The 14,059-nt window shown below is 39.1% G+C and overlaps 1 protein-coding gene across 2 annotated transcripts in view; it reads right to left on the bottom strand.

The window, feature by feature from the left end:
• The window catches only part of ACO1 (aconitase 1), a 54,896-nt gene that overhangs the window by 5,774 nt on the left and 35,063 nt on the right, over positions 1–14,059 (bottom strand). For both annotated transcript variants that reach the window (XM_084224898.1, XM_084224897.1), the window contains exons 5-15: positions 13,002–13,071; positions 12,714–12,897; positions 9,899–10,038; positions 8,762–8,933; positions 8,206–8,306; positions 7,118–7,234; positions 5,730–5,889; positions 2,465–2,600; positions 1,583–1,667; positions 1,154–1,310; positions 497–621 (exon numbers count right to left, since the gene is read on the bottom strand). In XM_084224898.1, the coding sequence (XP_084081024.1) occupies positions 497–621; positions 1,154–1,310; positions 1,583–1,667; positions 2,465–2,600; positions 5,730–5,889; positions 7,118–7,234; positions 8,206–8,306; positions 8,762–8,933; positions 9,899–10,038; positions 12,714–12,897; positions 13,002–13,071 (1,447 nt within the window). The remainder of the gene's footprint in view (positions 1–496; positions 622–1,153; positions 1,311–1,582; positions 1,668–2,464; positions 2,601–5,729; positions 5,890–7,117; positions 7,235–8,205; positions 8,307–8,761; positions 8,934–9,898; positions 10,039–12,713; positions 12,898–13,001; positions 13,072–14,059) is intronic.

The raw sequence follows: 14,059 nt of genomic DNA, 5'->3' as shown, positions 1-14,059 counted from the left end.
TACGCAGGTAACACTTTATAAATGTCTATTGTATTTTTAAGTAATCTTAAGAAGTTTCCCTAACATAAAAACCATAAGAATATTTTATTTCAAAAACTGAGAATGATATGCAGGAAGACATTATCAAGTACAAGTCTTTTTTCTGATATTAATCCTATTAGTTAATGCAAGTGAATTTTATGTCAGCTGAAAAAAATCAAACAACTGTGAAGCCAGAATATTCCACCTTCTGTTATCAGCTGAGGGTGGCTGTTGAAATCACATCATCAACATGTTACATTAAAAATATCATAAGGAGCAATTTTCAAAATATGTCTATCTGAAAGAACGAGTGAATTATCCAGAAGATTTAAAAAACCCCTTATCTGAATATCTGTCAGAACACGATCAAAACCTAGACATGAAAAAGGTTAATTTCATTATCATGATCATCTTATTAATATCTTCAGAATAGCATAGCACATCAATCAAACTACTGCCAAGAGGATTAATTCACCTCTATTTTTTCGTAGACCTCCTTGAACATCCCAGGAATAACAAACTGACGCTCAACAGCCTGAATCTCATTTCTTGTTGGCCAGATATCTTTCAGGAAAATCTTCTTGCCCGAAGCATTTATTCCTGTATAAAATGGTATTGTCAATTTTGTTGCATATATTTTTCATTAAGAAGAAAGAAAAATTTACCACTGTGTTCTGTGGCAATGTGTTCCTTGTAACACTCACAAGACACACTTTATTTCACTTGCAAGGACCTCACAGAAAACTGAGTCACACACTTGGTAATACCTGAACATAACCTTTCTTTTGTGACTTCCAATGGCCTTCCAGAACAATTTATAGAATCATTTATGCTGGAAGGGCTCTTTGAAGGTCCTTGAAAATCTACTACCTCAGGCTGGCTCTTGAAAGGCTATCACCCAGATATAACCAAAATGATGACCCAGTGCAATCAGGGGGAAGCCAGGCCAGAGCATTATTCTTTCTCCATCATCTCTGACTCCTTGTTGCTCTGACTTAACACTTGCATAATTTGTCTCCCAGAGGCACTTAGTACTTTAAAGCACTTCCCTAGGACAAATGTTTCTCAAGTGCTTAATTCCCAACAGTTTAGTTCCTAAGCTGTGAAAAGAAGCACCCCAACACTGTCTTACCTAAAGGCTCTTTCTCAAAGTCAATCCGGATGGTCCCCGCAATTGCATAGGCTATCACCAGCGGCGGGGAGGCCAGGTAGTTAGCACGGGTGTTGGGATGGACACGCCCTTCAAAATTCCTATTGCCAGACAACACACCCACTGCCACAAGGTCTCCCTGTAAGATGGAGTTTGAGACAAAGATAGGTCAGGTGCTTGCAGAATCCACTCACACAAAAAGTCTGCAGAGCCTCACCGCCCTGCAACAACAATGAACAGTCACAGAACTGTCTCCTGAACAATCCCAAAACACTTCCCACAGAAAAGAATATAGACTGAATGTACTTTGTACAGAGCTGAAAAGAGTCAACACAAAGAATAATACAGCTCAGAACAGCACACAGCAGAGAACAGCTAACATAAATGAGCTGCACAGGAAAAACTGCATACCTGTGTAATGGCCTCAACAACAGACTCTGGGAGGGGTCCACTATTGCCAATACATGTCATACAGCCGTAACCCACCACATCAAACCTATACAAAGTATAAAGATAATGGTGAACAAAAAGCTACATTGGAGCAAGACATTTAACCACTCAGCAGATGGCAATTGTTACTTTCAGGAGAAACACTGTTTTAACAAATGAAATGCTACTGAGAACAGCATTTTTTAAATGCACTATTTTTACCACTACAGTGACTGTCCATGGAAAATGTGTTACCTAGCAAGAGGAACAACAATATAGTGCCATTTACACTGTTTCAAAACAATTAGTCTTCAAAATAACCCATTCTCTTGCTTAAGAACGTTAAGTCTTCAAGAAGTTACAGCAGGCCTTCATCATTGGTACAAAGCCAGCCAGCACAACAGCAATGTGTTTACTCATGCAGGATCACACCATAAGGTAACTGCAATATCTTTTAAGCTGTACAGAGAAATAATTATTCTATTGCATCACTTGTCTGTAGATATTAGCTTGGTCAGGGAGAGAGAAACAGCAATTGTTTCTCACAGTAGCTTGTGAGAATTTTAGGGAGTTGTAGGAATGTGAAAACTTGTTAGTACGAACAATCTGCAGGCAGGCGGTGTTTTTTCACTTTGTTTCTTGTTCTTCTCAAAGACTGCGTGTGAGAAAGATGTTTTGTATTAACTAGTTAAATAAAATGTATCAGTTTATATAAACTGGAGAACTCTTTGTTATAAAGCTTCTTTTCTCTTCTAACAATAGAGTCTCTCATCGGTTCTGGTGTCATTCTTAGCTCAAGAGTAACACTTGTTCAATGCTTTTAGTTGAGCAGCCATAGGACAACAGTAAGAAAAGCACCCCTACCCTAGCTGAGAAAGGTAAGGCATAACTCCACTCTCCCTTAGATAGTAAGTGACGACCCCGCTTCCTGGAGACAGGCTAGTTTTAATGTATGGCTTCACTGTCAAACCAGCTTCAACAGCTTTCTTAGCAAGCAATCCTGAAAAATACAGAGAATAGTTACAGATTTTCCTGGAAGTGAGAAAGTTTGGTGGATAAGCATGTTCGGAGAGATACCATTAAATAACAGGGAACAGAAAAGGCGCCAGCAATGAAACGGTACAGCAAGCCAACAGCACTAATTCCATGACAGCCAGCTAGAGGACAAGCGATCTGTTGAACTGTACCAATCCAGCCTGCAATTTCTGTTCCACTATAAAACTGATGGAAATTGCTTCCAATAAGATGCTCTCGCTGTGGCAGCAAGAAGACATTCAAAATTCAGAGCACTATTTGTAAGACAAATGTCTCACAAAAAATGCAATGAACAAAGAAAACCTGTTAAGTTCCCATTTACCATGGTATAGTAACCCAGAGAAGAAACTGCCAGCATAGGACTTGCTGCCTTCAGGGGAAGAAGGCTATAAGAGTACCAATACTGGTCCTTGCCACAAAAAAGCCATCTCACAATTCACAGCTTGTTGCACGAGTGCTGTTTTACCACTCCTGGATTTGTAATATGCATAGAGATACTTCAGTGGTCTTACTAGACACACATTTATCCTGAATTCTTTCCTTTGAAATAAATTGTCCATACCAAGATGCATGTTCAGAGAACAAGTCCTCTCCAGTTCTTTTCCAGAATGAACATAAAAGAAACAGCAGATAGGCAAACTATGCAAAACTTCACATTCCCATGCTACATTTTCCCCCTCACACATGACATTCATTTAGATAAGAAAATAGACATAAGCTGTGCTTTGATCCAACATGATCTCCAACAGGAAAATGTCATCAAACTGGTTTGTCTTTGCCAGCTGTCTGGCACCTCTGTTAGACATGACCTGAACCATGACACTTTTAAGTGTTGTGTGAGATGGCTTATGCATGTGAATTTAAAGAAGCAGTCCTATTCCTGAAGTTGCTGAGCTTCCTTAGCTACTAGAGGAATCTGCAGAAACTGGAGCTCTTGGATACTTCTAAAAATGAGACCATGAACAAATGGTCATCCTAGGAACTGAGAGTTTGACGCCTGTTTGAAAGTGTTGGCCTCCATCTTGTGGTTTATACCAGTTCTGAAAAGATAGCATAGTCAAACTCTCAAAGTTGGCAAGGAAATGCCAGAACTTCAGTTCCTCTGAGCAACCTTAATCCAACACCTTTTTACAGTCAGATTAGGCTATCAAAGTTCCTACAGAACATACCCACTATCCCCACAGACACACAGCCCCTGCATAGTGCACAGGATATATAGCAATAGTTTGAAACAACTGCTCATATCCTGGATTTTTTTAGCTTGCTTACTTAATTGGGAATGCTGTATGTTTATTTACTTTCATTTGAAACTTCATCCTGAAAGCCAAACTATTGCGTTTCTTGCGGGTATCTCTTGTGGGTACAACACTGCTGTTTACAGTTATCAGAGACTGACAGAATTACTTTTTCCTTCCTTGTCAAGGTCAAAACATAAATACTGCTGTACAGAAAGGCAGCAAAGGTGAGAGTAGTCACTAAATCTGAGCATATACACCAAAATCCTTAGGACTACATTCTTGAGTGTGCTGAGCATTACATAGTAGTGAATGCACTCAAAGTGCATTTAGCATCCCTGCTGCTTCAGAGAAGGTTAAAAATGCATGTCATTAGCCTGGGAGCCAAACACTAGAGGAAACTAGTCTCAAGAGGCACAACTGAGGGATTCATCCATCTAGAACTAAGGGAATAGACAAGGCAAACAGTCTGCCTGGAGAAAACCTACTTCTTGATCCTTGAAAGAAAGAAATACAGATATATTTCTGTGATAATGCAGAATGGACCTGAGGAAAGAGGTATGCTGCTCTAGCTGTCCTGTTAAAAGCAAGTTGATTGGAACAACTTGTTCAATTCTGAACTCAATTCAATTCCTCTCAAAGTGGTAAGAGAACGAGCAGGTCTCTCCTCTGCTTCTCTTTTGCCTCACATCTTAGTTTATGATGGACTTTGAACCTGTTGCTAGAGTTTAAAAGACCTTTGGCCTGGGAGGGAGTGAACTGCTGGTATGTAAACTATGCAAAGATAGGTGCTAGTCTAAAAACAAGGGATAAATATCACATCAAAATGCCAAACACAAAGTGGCTGTTGACAGAGACTGCTGTCCCAAAAGCTTCCCAGCACCACATAGGAGCAAATAGAAATTATATTACTTTAATCAGGAAGTAATCCTCTCTGGTGAAGGGCCTTTGTACCGCCCAGTGCACACCCCTTCTGACCTTTGTAGGAATGAAGTCTGCATCGCATGAACAGTCTGACAGACTAGTAAGCCTCTATGCAGCAATTATCATACAGTGACAGATACCATCTATGTATATGTTTGCAGAGCAGAGAAAGGAATATGTAAACATGTAAAACTGGGAAACTGGGCCAAACTTGTCGAGTACGCATTGAACCCTTCAAGCTGACATTCTTCATTCCTATTTTGTTGCCAGAAGCACACATTAGGAATAAAAAATTTCTGCCTGGACTAGTCATGTTAAAAATGAACAATCTCCTGACCTGAAATTTTATACAACCAAGTCAGACTAACTGTTCTGTAGTGGTGCATACCAAGCTCATCTCTGGCTTCCTTTTGGATGCAGTTAAGATGTAAATGAAAAGGCTCTGAAACTGGCAATCCCTGAGAACACAATTGCTTCCTCTAATCACACCTACCATGCCCCCAGACTCTTATAACAGCTTTAGAGTTCAACCTCTAGCTAAATGTATGTTTTTCACTCTGCTAACAGATCAGAGCACCTTTGGACTTGCCCCAAAAGACCATTTTTCACTGTCCCTCTTCTGGCAACAGCTTCTTCTTATCTCTATATATCAGCTTCTGTGCATTTGGAAAAGTGTCAAAAGTGTTGCTTAATTAAGTTCCAGCTTGCCTTGCAGAAAAGACAGTGCAGGAAGAATACATTTTTGTCAACTTACATTTCTAGCTACCACTTCCACAAGTCCCTCACTACCCTTAGAAACTGAGTTCAGTTTTAACACTCCAAATGACAAAACCAGCACTGTACACCTTGAATTACATCAGTGTTGCTGTTGCTGTCTTTAGGACACACATTCAGAGTCATAGAGAAGCTACTGCACATTAGGCAAATCAGCTTACCTGCACCCAACATAACTGAGGGATTACTGGTGTTTGTACAGCTTGTAATGGCAGCAATCACGACTGAACCATGAGTAAGCTCGAAGTCACGCCCCTCAAAATTAAATTTTACTATGCTGTTGTGGTGGTCTGGTGCAATTTGGAATCCCTTGAATCCTTGCTGTGGGAGGAGAAAGTAAGAATCAAAATGAGTGGTTAACATAAGCATTTTAACTGAACATTACTATGGGCTGTTAGTTACACCCATGCCTGTGCTTTTAGATCTGACAGTGAAGGTCTACATCTCTGGTCAACCAAAATGGCAGACAAAAATTATTCTTTCTGGAAGTTTCTCCTCTTCTCTGTTTACTGGTAAAACAGGCAGCCTTTGCAGCAAAACATATTTGTATTTTCTTCCTGTACGAATATATCCTTCTTTGGATTTCTCAGATGCTTCTTACTCCTGGTTGTTAGACATTCCTGACCACACATAGTCTTAGCACATGATCTAGTCCTGAGATTTTAGCATAACACATAAGACTTTTAAGCCAGGATTATCAAACAGCTCGAATGTATACCAGGAGCTGGTTTGAGAGGCAAAGGTCTGATAGTTGCAAAAAAAGCAAAGAGCAAGTAGGCACTGTTCATGCCATGAAAAATTACATTTAAAGATCTGAAAGCAAAAGATTACCTAATGGAGTTTGGAAAATGTAACAAACCAAGAATTATTAGGAACTGCTATAATTTAGATTTCTTTTAAATCACTGGAGTTCCATAGTGCCTTTAACAAGGGTGGTTACTGTATCAGGTAAGGCTTCAAACTGATTTAGAAAACTTAAGTATCCAGGAATATTCATTCAATATAAATCTAGCTTCTCTTTCAATGACCACTTTTGACTGGATGATGCAGAATGCAGTAGTTTTCTGTCTTTACCACCAACATCCAAGAGTCACAGAGACACATACAGTTCTGCTCTGCTGAACAGATTCAATACTTAGTGCAAAATTACATTGTGGATTCAGGGCATAACCTGCTTGGAATGCTTGGAGAGCTGAAGAGTAGGGTAGTTATCTGAGAACTCAGTGCAGTGGGTATTTTTTCCCTTCTGTTAACAATACCCCATCGTGGCAGAGTTCAGAAATTCTAGTCTATGTCAAAACCATGTTAGCCCTAAGATCAGAAAGAAATACTACTCCAATAGGACATGAACACTTTCATGAAAGAAAAGCAACATCACAATTTTAAACTACCTGTTGCTTCTGTCACCTTTGAAACTGCAGTCAAATATCCTCATTTATTTTTCAGTAGGCAAACAAACAACACACAACCACAGAATGCAGTTCCTGAACACCAGGCAGCTTTTTATAAGCATGAATTGTTTGTTTAACCAAATGTTCCCAGTCCTTACCTTGGCTCCCAGACAAGTCTCAAAGTCCTTCTTCATATCTGACACAGCAACTTTGTCCTGAGGTCTTTTTGGTCCACTGCAGCAAGGCACAACACTATGGAGATCCAACTCAACAACCTGTTCAAGTAAGATAAACAGAGAGTGGTTGGGCACTGCCTGATAAGTTGAAACCAGGTAAGACACAGGTATGCTTACCTCTGCTGTTGAATCAATGTTAAGTCTGCTCATCGTTATTTGCAAAAATTACTGAAGACACATGAGAATGGGAAGAGCAGAAAGAAAAGGAACACTTCTAATTTTAGATGCTGCCAGCTTACAGGTAAGGCTATCAAAAGTACTAAAGTTACTGAAAAACCCAATGTAACTAAAGCATCTAAGAATTATAAATTATTTTTTGTCTTTTTACACGCTAGAAGCAGGTTAAAAAGTGATGTGAAGAAATACTGGAATTGATACAAAACAAAGCAGACTATTAATCTACTCCTCACCCATTTTCCAACTTTGTTTTTATAATGCGCTACATCCTTCCAAATCTAAGATTTTTGAATAACCATGCAGACCCAAACACAAGTTACAACATAAAATTTTACAGCAGAGAAATCCAGGAATATTCTTGACTTTCAAGGACACAGAGTAAGGTCTTAATTGTCTTGCATAGAAAATTGACTGTGCGCTCTGTGGTTACCACAGAGAGCTTCTAAGGGTCCTGATTCACACAGTAAAATAACTGACAGAACAGAAAAAAACTGCAAACAAGGCTTACACACACAACATCCACATTATCTCCATAGCTACAATTCAGAGTATCCTTCAGGCTGGAAGGCCTCCTCAAAGCTCCATGAAACAAAACTGAAAGAATCTGCACCAGCTGGAGGTCAACTGAGAGTCAATCTATACCTACATCCAAGTTTTCACACCTGAAGAGCCAGCTGTCTCATTCCATTGGACCTTAAAATAAGACAGCTGTGCAGACCAAAGCAAAGGACAAGGAATCCCTTGACTATTTCTTAGTTTCTGTGAAAAACAGATAATTGTCACAATAAAATAGGGCATAAAGCAAGGAGCCAGAAAACAGAATAGTTTCTAACCTGTGTGAAGTCTGGATCCTGAGAAGAGTTATTGAAATCTCTCAGCATTCCCACAGCCTCAAGATACCTTTTTGTGCACATAACCTTCTCTTTGTCACGGCCTAAAATGAAAGCCAGATACAGCAAAACCAAAATGCAAGTGAAACTGAGGAACCACCATCTGACAGAATAGAGCAAAAAAAAGTGCATAACAGGCACGCTGTCAATAGACAAGCGTCTTTGTCTATTGACACAAGACCCTTTCAAGACAAATATTAGAGATCCACTAAAAACAAACCAATGGAGAAGACTTAGTGGCTTTTGAAGAGCAACATCTTAGCTTCCTATTTCTGTCATCTGGACAATATAGTTTCAGATTTTTGGCAGGCTGCCATAAATCCAACACTCAGCTCTTCCTAAACATGCATCCTAAGTGCAAAAACTAGTCTCAATAAGTAAATACCAAGAGAAAAATGAACTGAAGCTTAGAAGGCTTCACCTGATTCAATCCCACTGCTAATGTAGACTTGGCATACTTTCAATTACCCCTTAACTAGTGGTCTCTTCTTATACTCACCAGTTTGTACCAGGTACCCAATGCTAATATCATCCACTGGAAAATAGGCAGCTGTTGCTCCATACTCTGGACACATATTGGCAATGGTGGCTCGGTCAGCAATCGACAGCTGGGCAACACCAGGACCAAAAAACTCCACAAATTTACCCACAACTCCAACTTGACGAAGATGCTGTTATAAAAATACAGTGCCTGTGTCATTGTTATGTGTGAAGTGACATGAGCATGTCTGTTACAAAATCCAGCTTTTGACTCAGAGAAATCTCTTGTGAAGATTTCTACAGCCATTTGAAACCAAAAAGTTTTTGCTAAACTAAATCATGAAGACGAGGACATAGAGATGTAAAGTTTCAATAATAAGGTAAACATAGGACCATATTTCTTCTAAAACTTGCTCTTCCTTTCATTTAAACTAGACTGCCTTACAATTGTATTTTTCTCAACATGATGTTCTAAGAAGAGAACTGTGCGGAGAGTCTTCACACAGCAAACCCAGGAAGAAGGAAAAATAGGGAGAAACAACTGCACAAGTACGAGTCAAACTGAACATACTCAACATTTAAATAAAATGATGAAAAAAAAATGTTGGCTTTCCCCTTTTGAAGGTCTCTCTGTAAACAGCATTCCATAATGAACTTCTGCACCAGATTTCTGACTTCCAACAGCACTAATGCTAACCCAGTAATACTCTTAATTCAGTGACAATGCAGAGAGTGAGTAAACATATTATAAATATATGACAAGAGTCAAACACCTGCACATGGAAGAAATAAGACTGCAATGCTTACTGCCTGGTTTCCAGATTTTATATTGCCTTATTTTAAGTGGTGACCTCAAAAAACAAGTCATCAGAGTTCTTTTGAGGCAGAGGAAAAAGCACTGCTGCACCAAAACATTACTGAATTCCAAAATGTCCCAACATATACTTGTGTGCCTTCTGGGAAACAGATTTGCCTAAAAAACTGTCCTTAATGAGCTGAATCCAGTCCACAGATAGTGATAAAGGTTTTTAAAAAATCAAAATGACTACCTGGAAGCACACATAGGGTTCTTACACAATCTGTACAGTGGCTCTGTCCTACAGAATGTGTTTACCTCTCAGCAGTAACATCAAAATATCAAATCTTGGTAATTTACCTTGGTAATGGTGAGCACAATGTCAGTGGATGTTACCAGTGGCTGAGGGTTTCCTACCAGCTTATAGCCAACCACCTCAGGAAGCACCATGCTGATCGGCTGTCCCAACATCACTGCTTCTGCTTCAATGCCACCCACACCTGCACACAACAGGAGGATGCAATGCAAATATTCAGAAAGATACTAACATGTCAGAGATAAACTCATGAAGTCAATTGCCTTATAAGTACTCTATTTAAGGTGTGAAAGCAGAGAGAAAGCACACAGTCTGAGTCTTCTGCTAAGAGATTCCTCATCTAGCTGCTGCTCCTCCAAGGCTGGGTTTTAAATTTCATTTAGTTTCATATTTTCATCCTTGTTCTAAGCCATTGGATGGTGAATCTAAGCCATATTAGGTGAATCTAAGTAACTTACTCTAAGGATGCTTGGCTTTTACAATAACAGATGTAAATTTTTTTTAATATCTTAAGCATGTAATGCAACAAACCAAAAACCACTGACATGACACTGAGTATGTCCTGTGAGTGAAACATATGCAGACCATGATTGCTGGTCACCAAACAAAAAATCAGAAATTATTTTGAAAGAAAGAAATGTTACTAAAGAATGCTAACATAAAAGGTACTTGTTAAGACAGAAATATCTTCCCTTACGTCCACTATGTTTCAACAGGGTTTGGGAAGTGTGTAGGTGGAAACCATTGCATAAGCACACCTTCACTATCAGAATTCCAGCTACTACTGAATACTGCTAATTTATTAAGGTAACATATCAAGATGTCATAGTCATATGCAATCTAACAAAGCCATGATGTTTATTATCTAGCAACTTAGCATTAAGCAGCCAAGCCATCAAGCAGTTTTATAACTTTCTGCCAGTAAAAAGTCCCTCGTATATTTATCTTCTTCTCTGAAATCTCCTTCTACCTTTTGTTTAGCTCAATGAATACTAAGCTAGAAAAAACTGCCTGTAATAGCTGCTTATGAATACCAAATCCCTACTCCAATCCTTTTTCCCACTTAATCTAAGTATGGTTCTGAAAAATAATTTCTAATTTCTTTCATTCAAAATTATATACCTCTGTTAATTTAAAAGACAATGCTGTGACAGATCCAATCATGTGGCTCCTTTCACTGGGTGTTGAATCATTTTTAAACATTCAAGTAAGTCAAAATAGCTGACTGACTACCACTGACAGTCACAAACCAAGTTCAACATCATCAGCCTCTGGAAAAAATGTTGGATCCAAGAATATGCAAGAATTTGAGCCCATAAGCTATAGACTGTGTCCAGCCATACTTTTCATATTCTGGAGAAAAACTGAGGCTAAGAGTCACACTTTTCCAAGCAGGCTTTAGTGCTACTTCTAAATGATGGCTCCATACACATGCTGCAATAGAATAAGAGATGTCATGCTTTAGATACATTGAACCTTTGTATTCTAAGCCAGGAACTCTTTCACCCTTGATTCAGAAAGTCTCACTCAACCAATACTGCTGCAGTACAATAGGTGTGTTATTAAAATCAGAAAGTCCTACCATATGTGGTGCTCAGAACTTTATAAGCACATTCACGAACAGCTAACACTCTTTAAAAACACAGTGTGTCCCATATTTGTACAACAGATGTTTCAATAGTGCTCCTATCACCATATCACAGGAAAATAAAGGCTCAGCTGAAGTCTTTGCTACTGTATGGGATGACCACAAATACTTCCACTCCACAGTTACCTATTTATTCAATAATTCAAGCACTTCAGTTCTCCACTACAAGTAAAAATAAATTATTTATATCTATTCCTGTAACAAATATTGTGCATAGAACTGGTATTAGAACATCACCGTTCTGTTTTGCATAATGTCCTCTCCAGTCATATTTAAGTCATTCAGATTTAATTTTCAGCACCTTCCACCTAATAAATTTTTATCTTCAGTACTTTTTGGACAATCCAACACTTTTAAAGTAACCAAGTGACACAAGAAAAACTGGGTGGTCAGTGATAGTTCAATTCTCTTTTTTTATTTAATATTTTCCTTATCTACTTCCTTGTCATTTAAATGCAGAATGGAAAAGGATATAAAAAAAATCCAAACAAAGCCAACAAAACATGTAGCAGAAATCATCTGAGGCAGTTATCAGAAAGGGGAGCTAAGTTACAAAGTCTTATATAACTGTAGGAGACCTTATCAGGTTACTTGCACTTGGGGTTAGGCTATGTAAGTGTGCCTAGCTGGCACAGAGATCACTTTTCTTCACAGCAGCCCATACAGTGCCATGTTTTAGATTTGTGACCAAAGCGGTGTTGATAGCACACCAGAGTTTTAGCTATTGCTAAGCAGTCCTTACACAGCATCAATGCTTTTTGTTTCTCATCCTGCCCCTCAGCAAGTAAGCTGGGGTGGGAAAAACAGTGTAAGAGGTACAGCCAGGACAGCTGAAGAGAGGTGAACCATGAGACATTCCATGCCATAAAACATCAGGCTCATCACCAGGTGGGCTTTCCAAACTAGCCACTGCCCAGGGATTGGCTGGGCTTTGGTGTGCTGACTAGAGCTGGCGAATGTCTTTGCATAACTTCTTTCATTTTCTTTCCCTGCACTCACTTTCCCTGCATTCCCTTCACTTAAACTGTCTTTGTCTCTACCCATTACTTTAATCTTGCATTTGGACTAACATTCTCTTCCCCCACTGTGCTAGCAGGAGGAGGGAGGAAGTGATTGGGTGGGGGTAATCTGCCAACCAGGATTAACTCACCAGAGCCCAAAACACAGCTCCCTGAGCAAAGAGACTGCTCACGATACACTGCTGTACATACCCCAGCCAAGCACCCCCAAGCCATCTATCATGGTGGTGTGCGAGTCAGTGCCAACCACGCTGTCTGGATAGTAGTAGCCATCCTGATCCATCACCACTCTTGCCAAGTACTCCAGGTTCACTTGGTGGATGATCCCAGAGCCTGGCGGAATAATCCTGAAGTTTTTAAAAGCTTGAGAGCCCCACTGAAACAAAAGGAATTAAAGTAAAATATTTTCAACATGAGCGCTGGAAGAACTTTCATTCGCTGAACTTTTCTCCGTGCAAATAAGATTATTTTTGTTGGTACCTTTAAGAATTCAAATCTTTCTTTGTTCCTTTCAAATTCCAGCTCCTGATTTTTTTGCAAGCTGTCTGGCCTGCAAAAAAAAACCAATCAGCTGTCAGAACCAAAATTACCACATAAATTTTATATCTAGTCAAAGGTTGAAGTAAAAGAAGATTTATTAGCTAATGTGAATGCTGACCCATTGTACCATTTTAGTATCACTACAAGCAACCAATGAAAAGGATTTAAGAAATCTTAAAAGATAATACCTGAACTCTGCTTCAAATGTTAATACTAATCTGCATTTGGCAGGCCTAAATGTTGTAGCCTGAGAAAAGCAACACTGCATGTTAGCAAAATGTGACTTTTCCAATACTTAAATCAGAAGGAATCAGCAAGGCAGGAAAGTGGAACACAACTGTCCTGCAACTTCATTTGTTGTCACTATGATAGAGTGCTGTCTGAAGACTGTGTTACAAAACAGTGTTAATAAATTCTTCACTTCAATCAGCTGCCTAACTTAAGTCTGCAGAGTTTGAAAGAACTGAAGCATAAATCTGGCCTGTGTTCTTTATATGAGAGAAAAATCTCTATTTTCTTGCATATGTTAACGAACCTAATAAAAATAAAATAAAGCTGTGACAAAAAATAATGATTAGTAACTGCATACCAAAAAACTTCAAGATGGAAGGAAGTCACCACAAAATATGTGACTGCAGGATCTGTTTGGAAGATTAGGTCAGTAGGTCAATATTTATGTACCTTGGAGGGCAGAAGGACCTGTATATGGAGGACTTTTATTTCACTGTAGGTCTAGTGAATCCTAGTGAGTCTTTGTATCTTTGCCCTCAGCATGTTGAGGACTTAATAATCTTATGTTTCTTTCCAGAACTCATAGGGGCCATAGTAAGCAGAGTCTCATGCTCTTCTGCTTGGAGGCACTGAAGCAGAAAGCAGTTCCTCAGAAGTGAGCCTAGTGCAGATCACCTCTATTCTTGGAGAAGTGAGGAAGAAAGGAAACATTCCCATTCATCCTTTCTAAAAACCCTTATGGGGTCAAAAAAGTGCACATGGGAAAA

The sequence above is a fragment of the Fringilla coelebs genome (genome assembly GCF_963513975.1).
Source record: "Fringilla coelebs genome assembly, chromosome: Z".
Classification (NCBI taxonomy): Eukaryota; Metazoa; Chordata; class Aves; order Passeriformes; family Fringillidae; genus Fringilla; species Fringilla coelebs.
The sequence above is the reverse complement of the archived record's forward strand: the minus strand, read 5'-3'. Positions and strand labels throughout refer to the sequence as shown.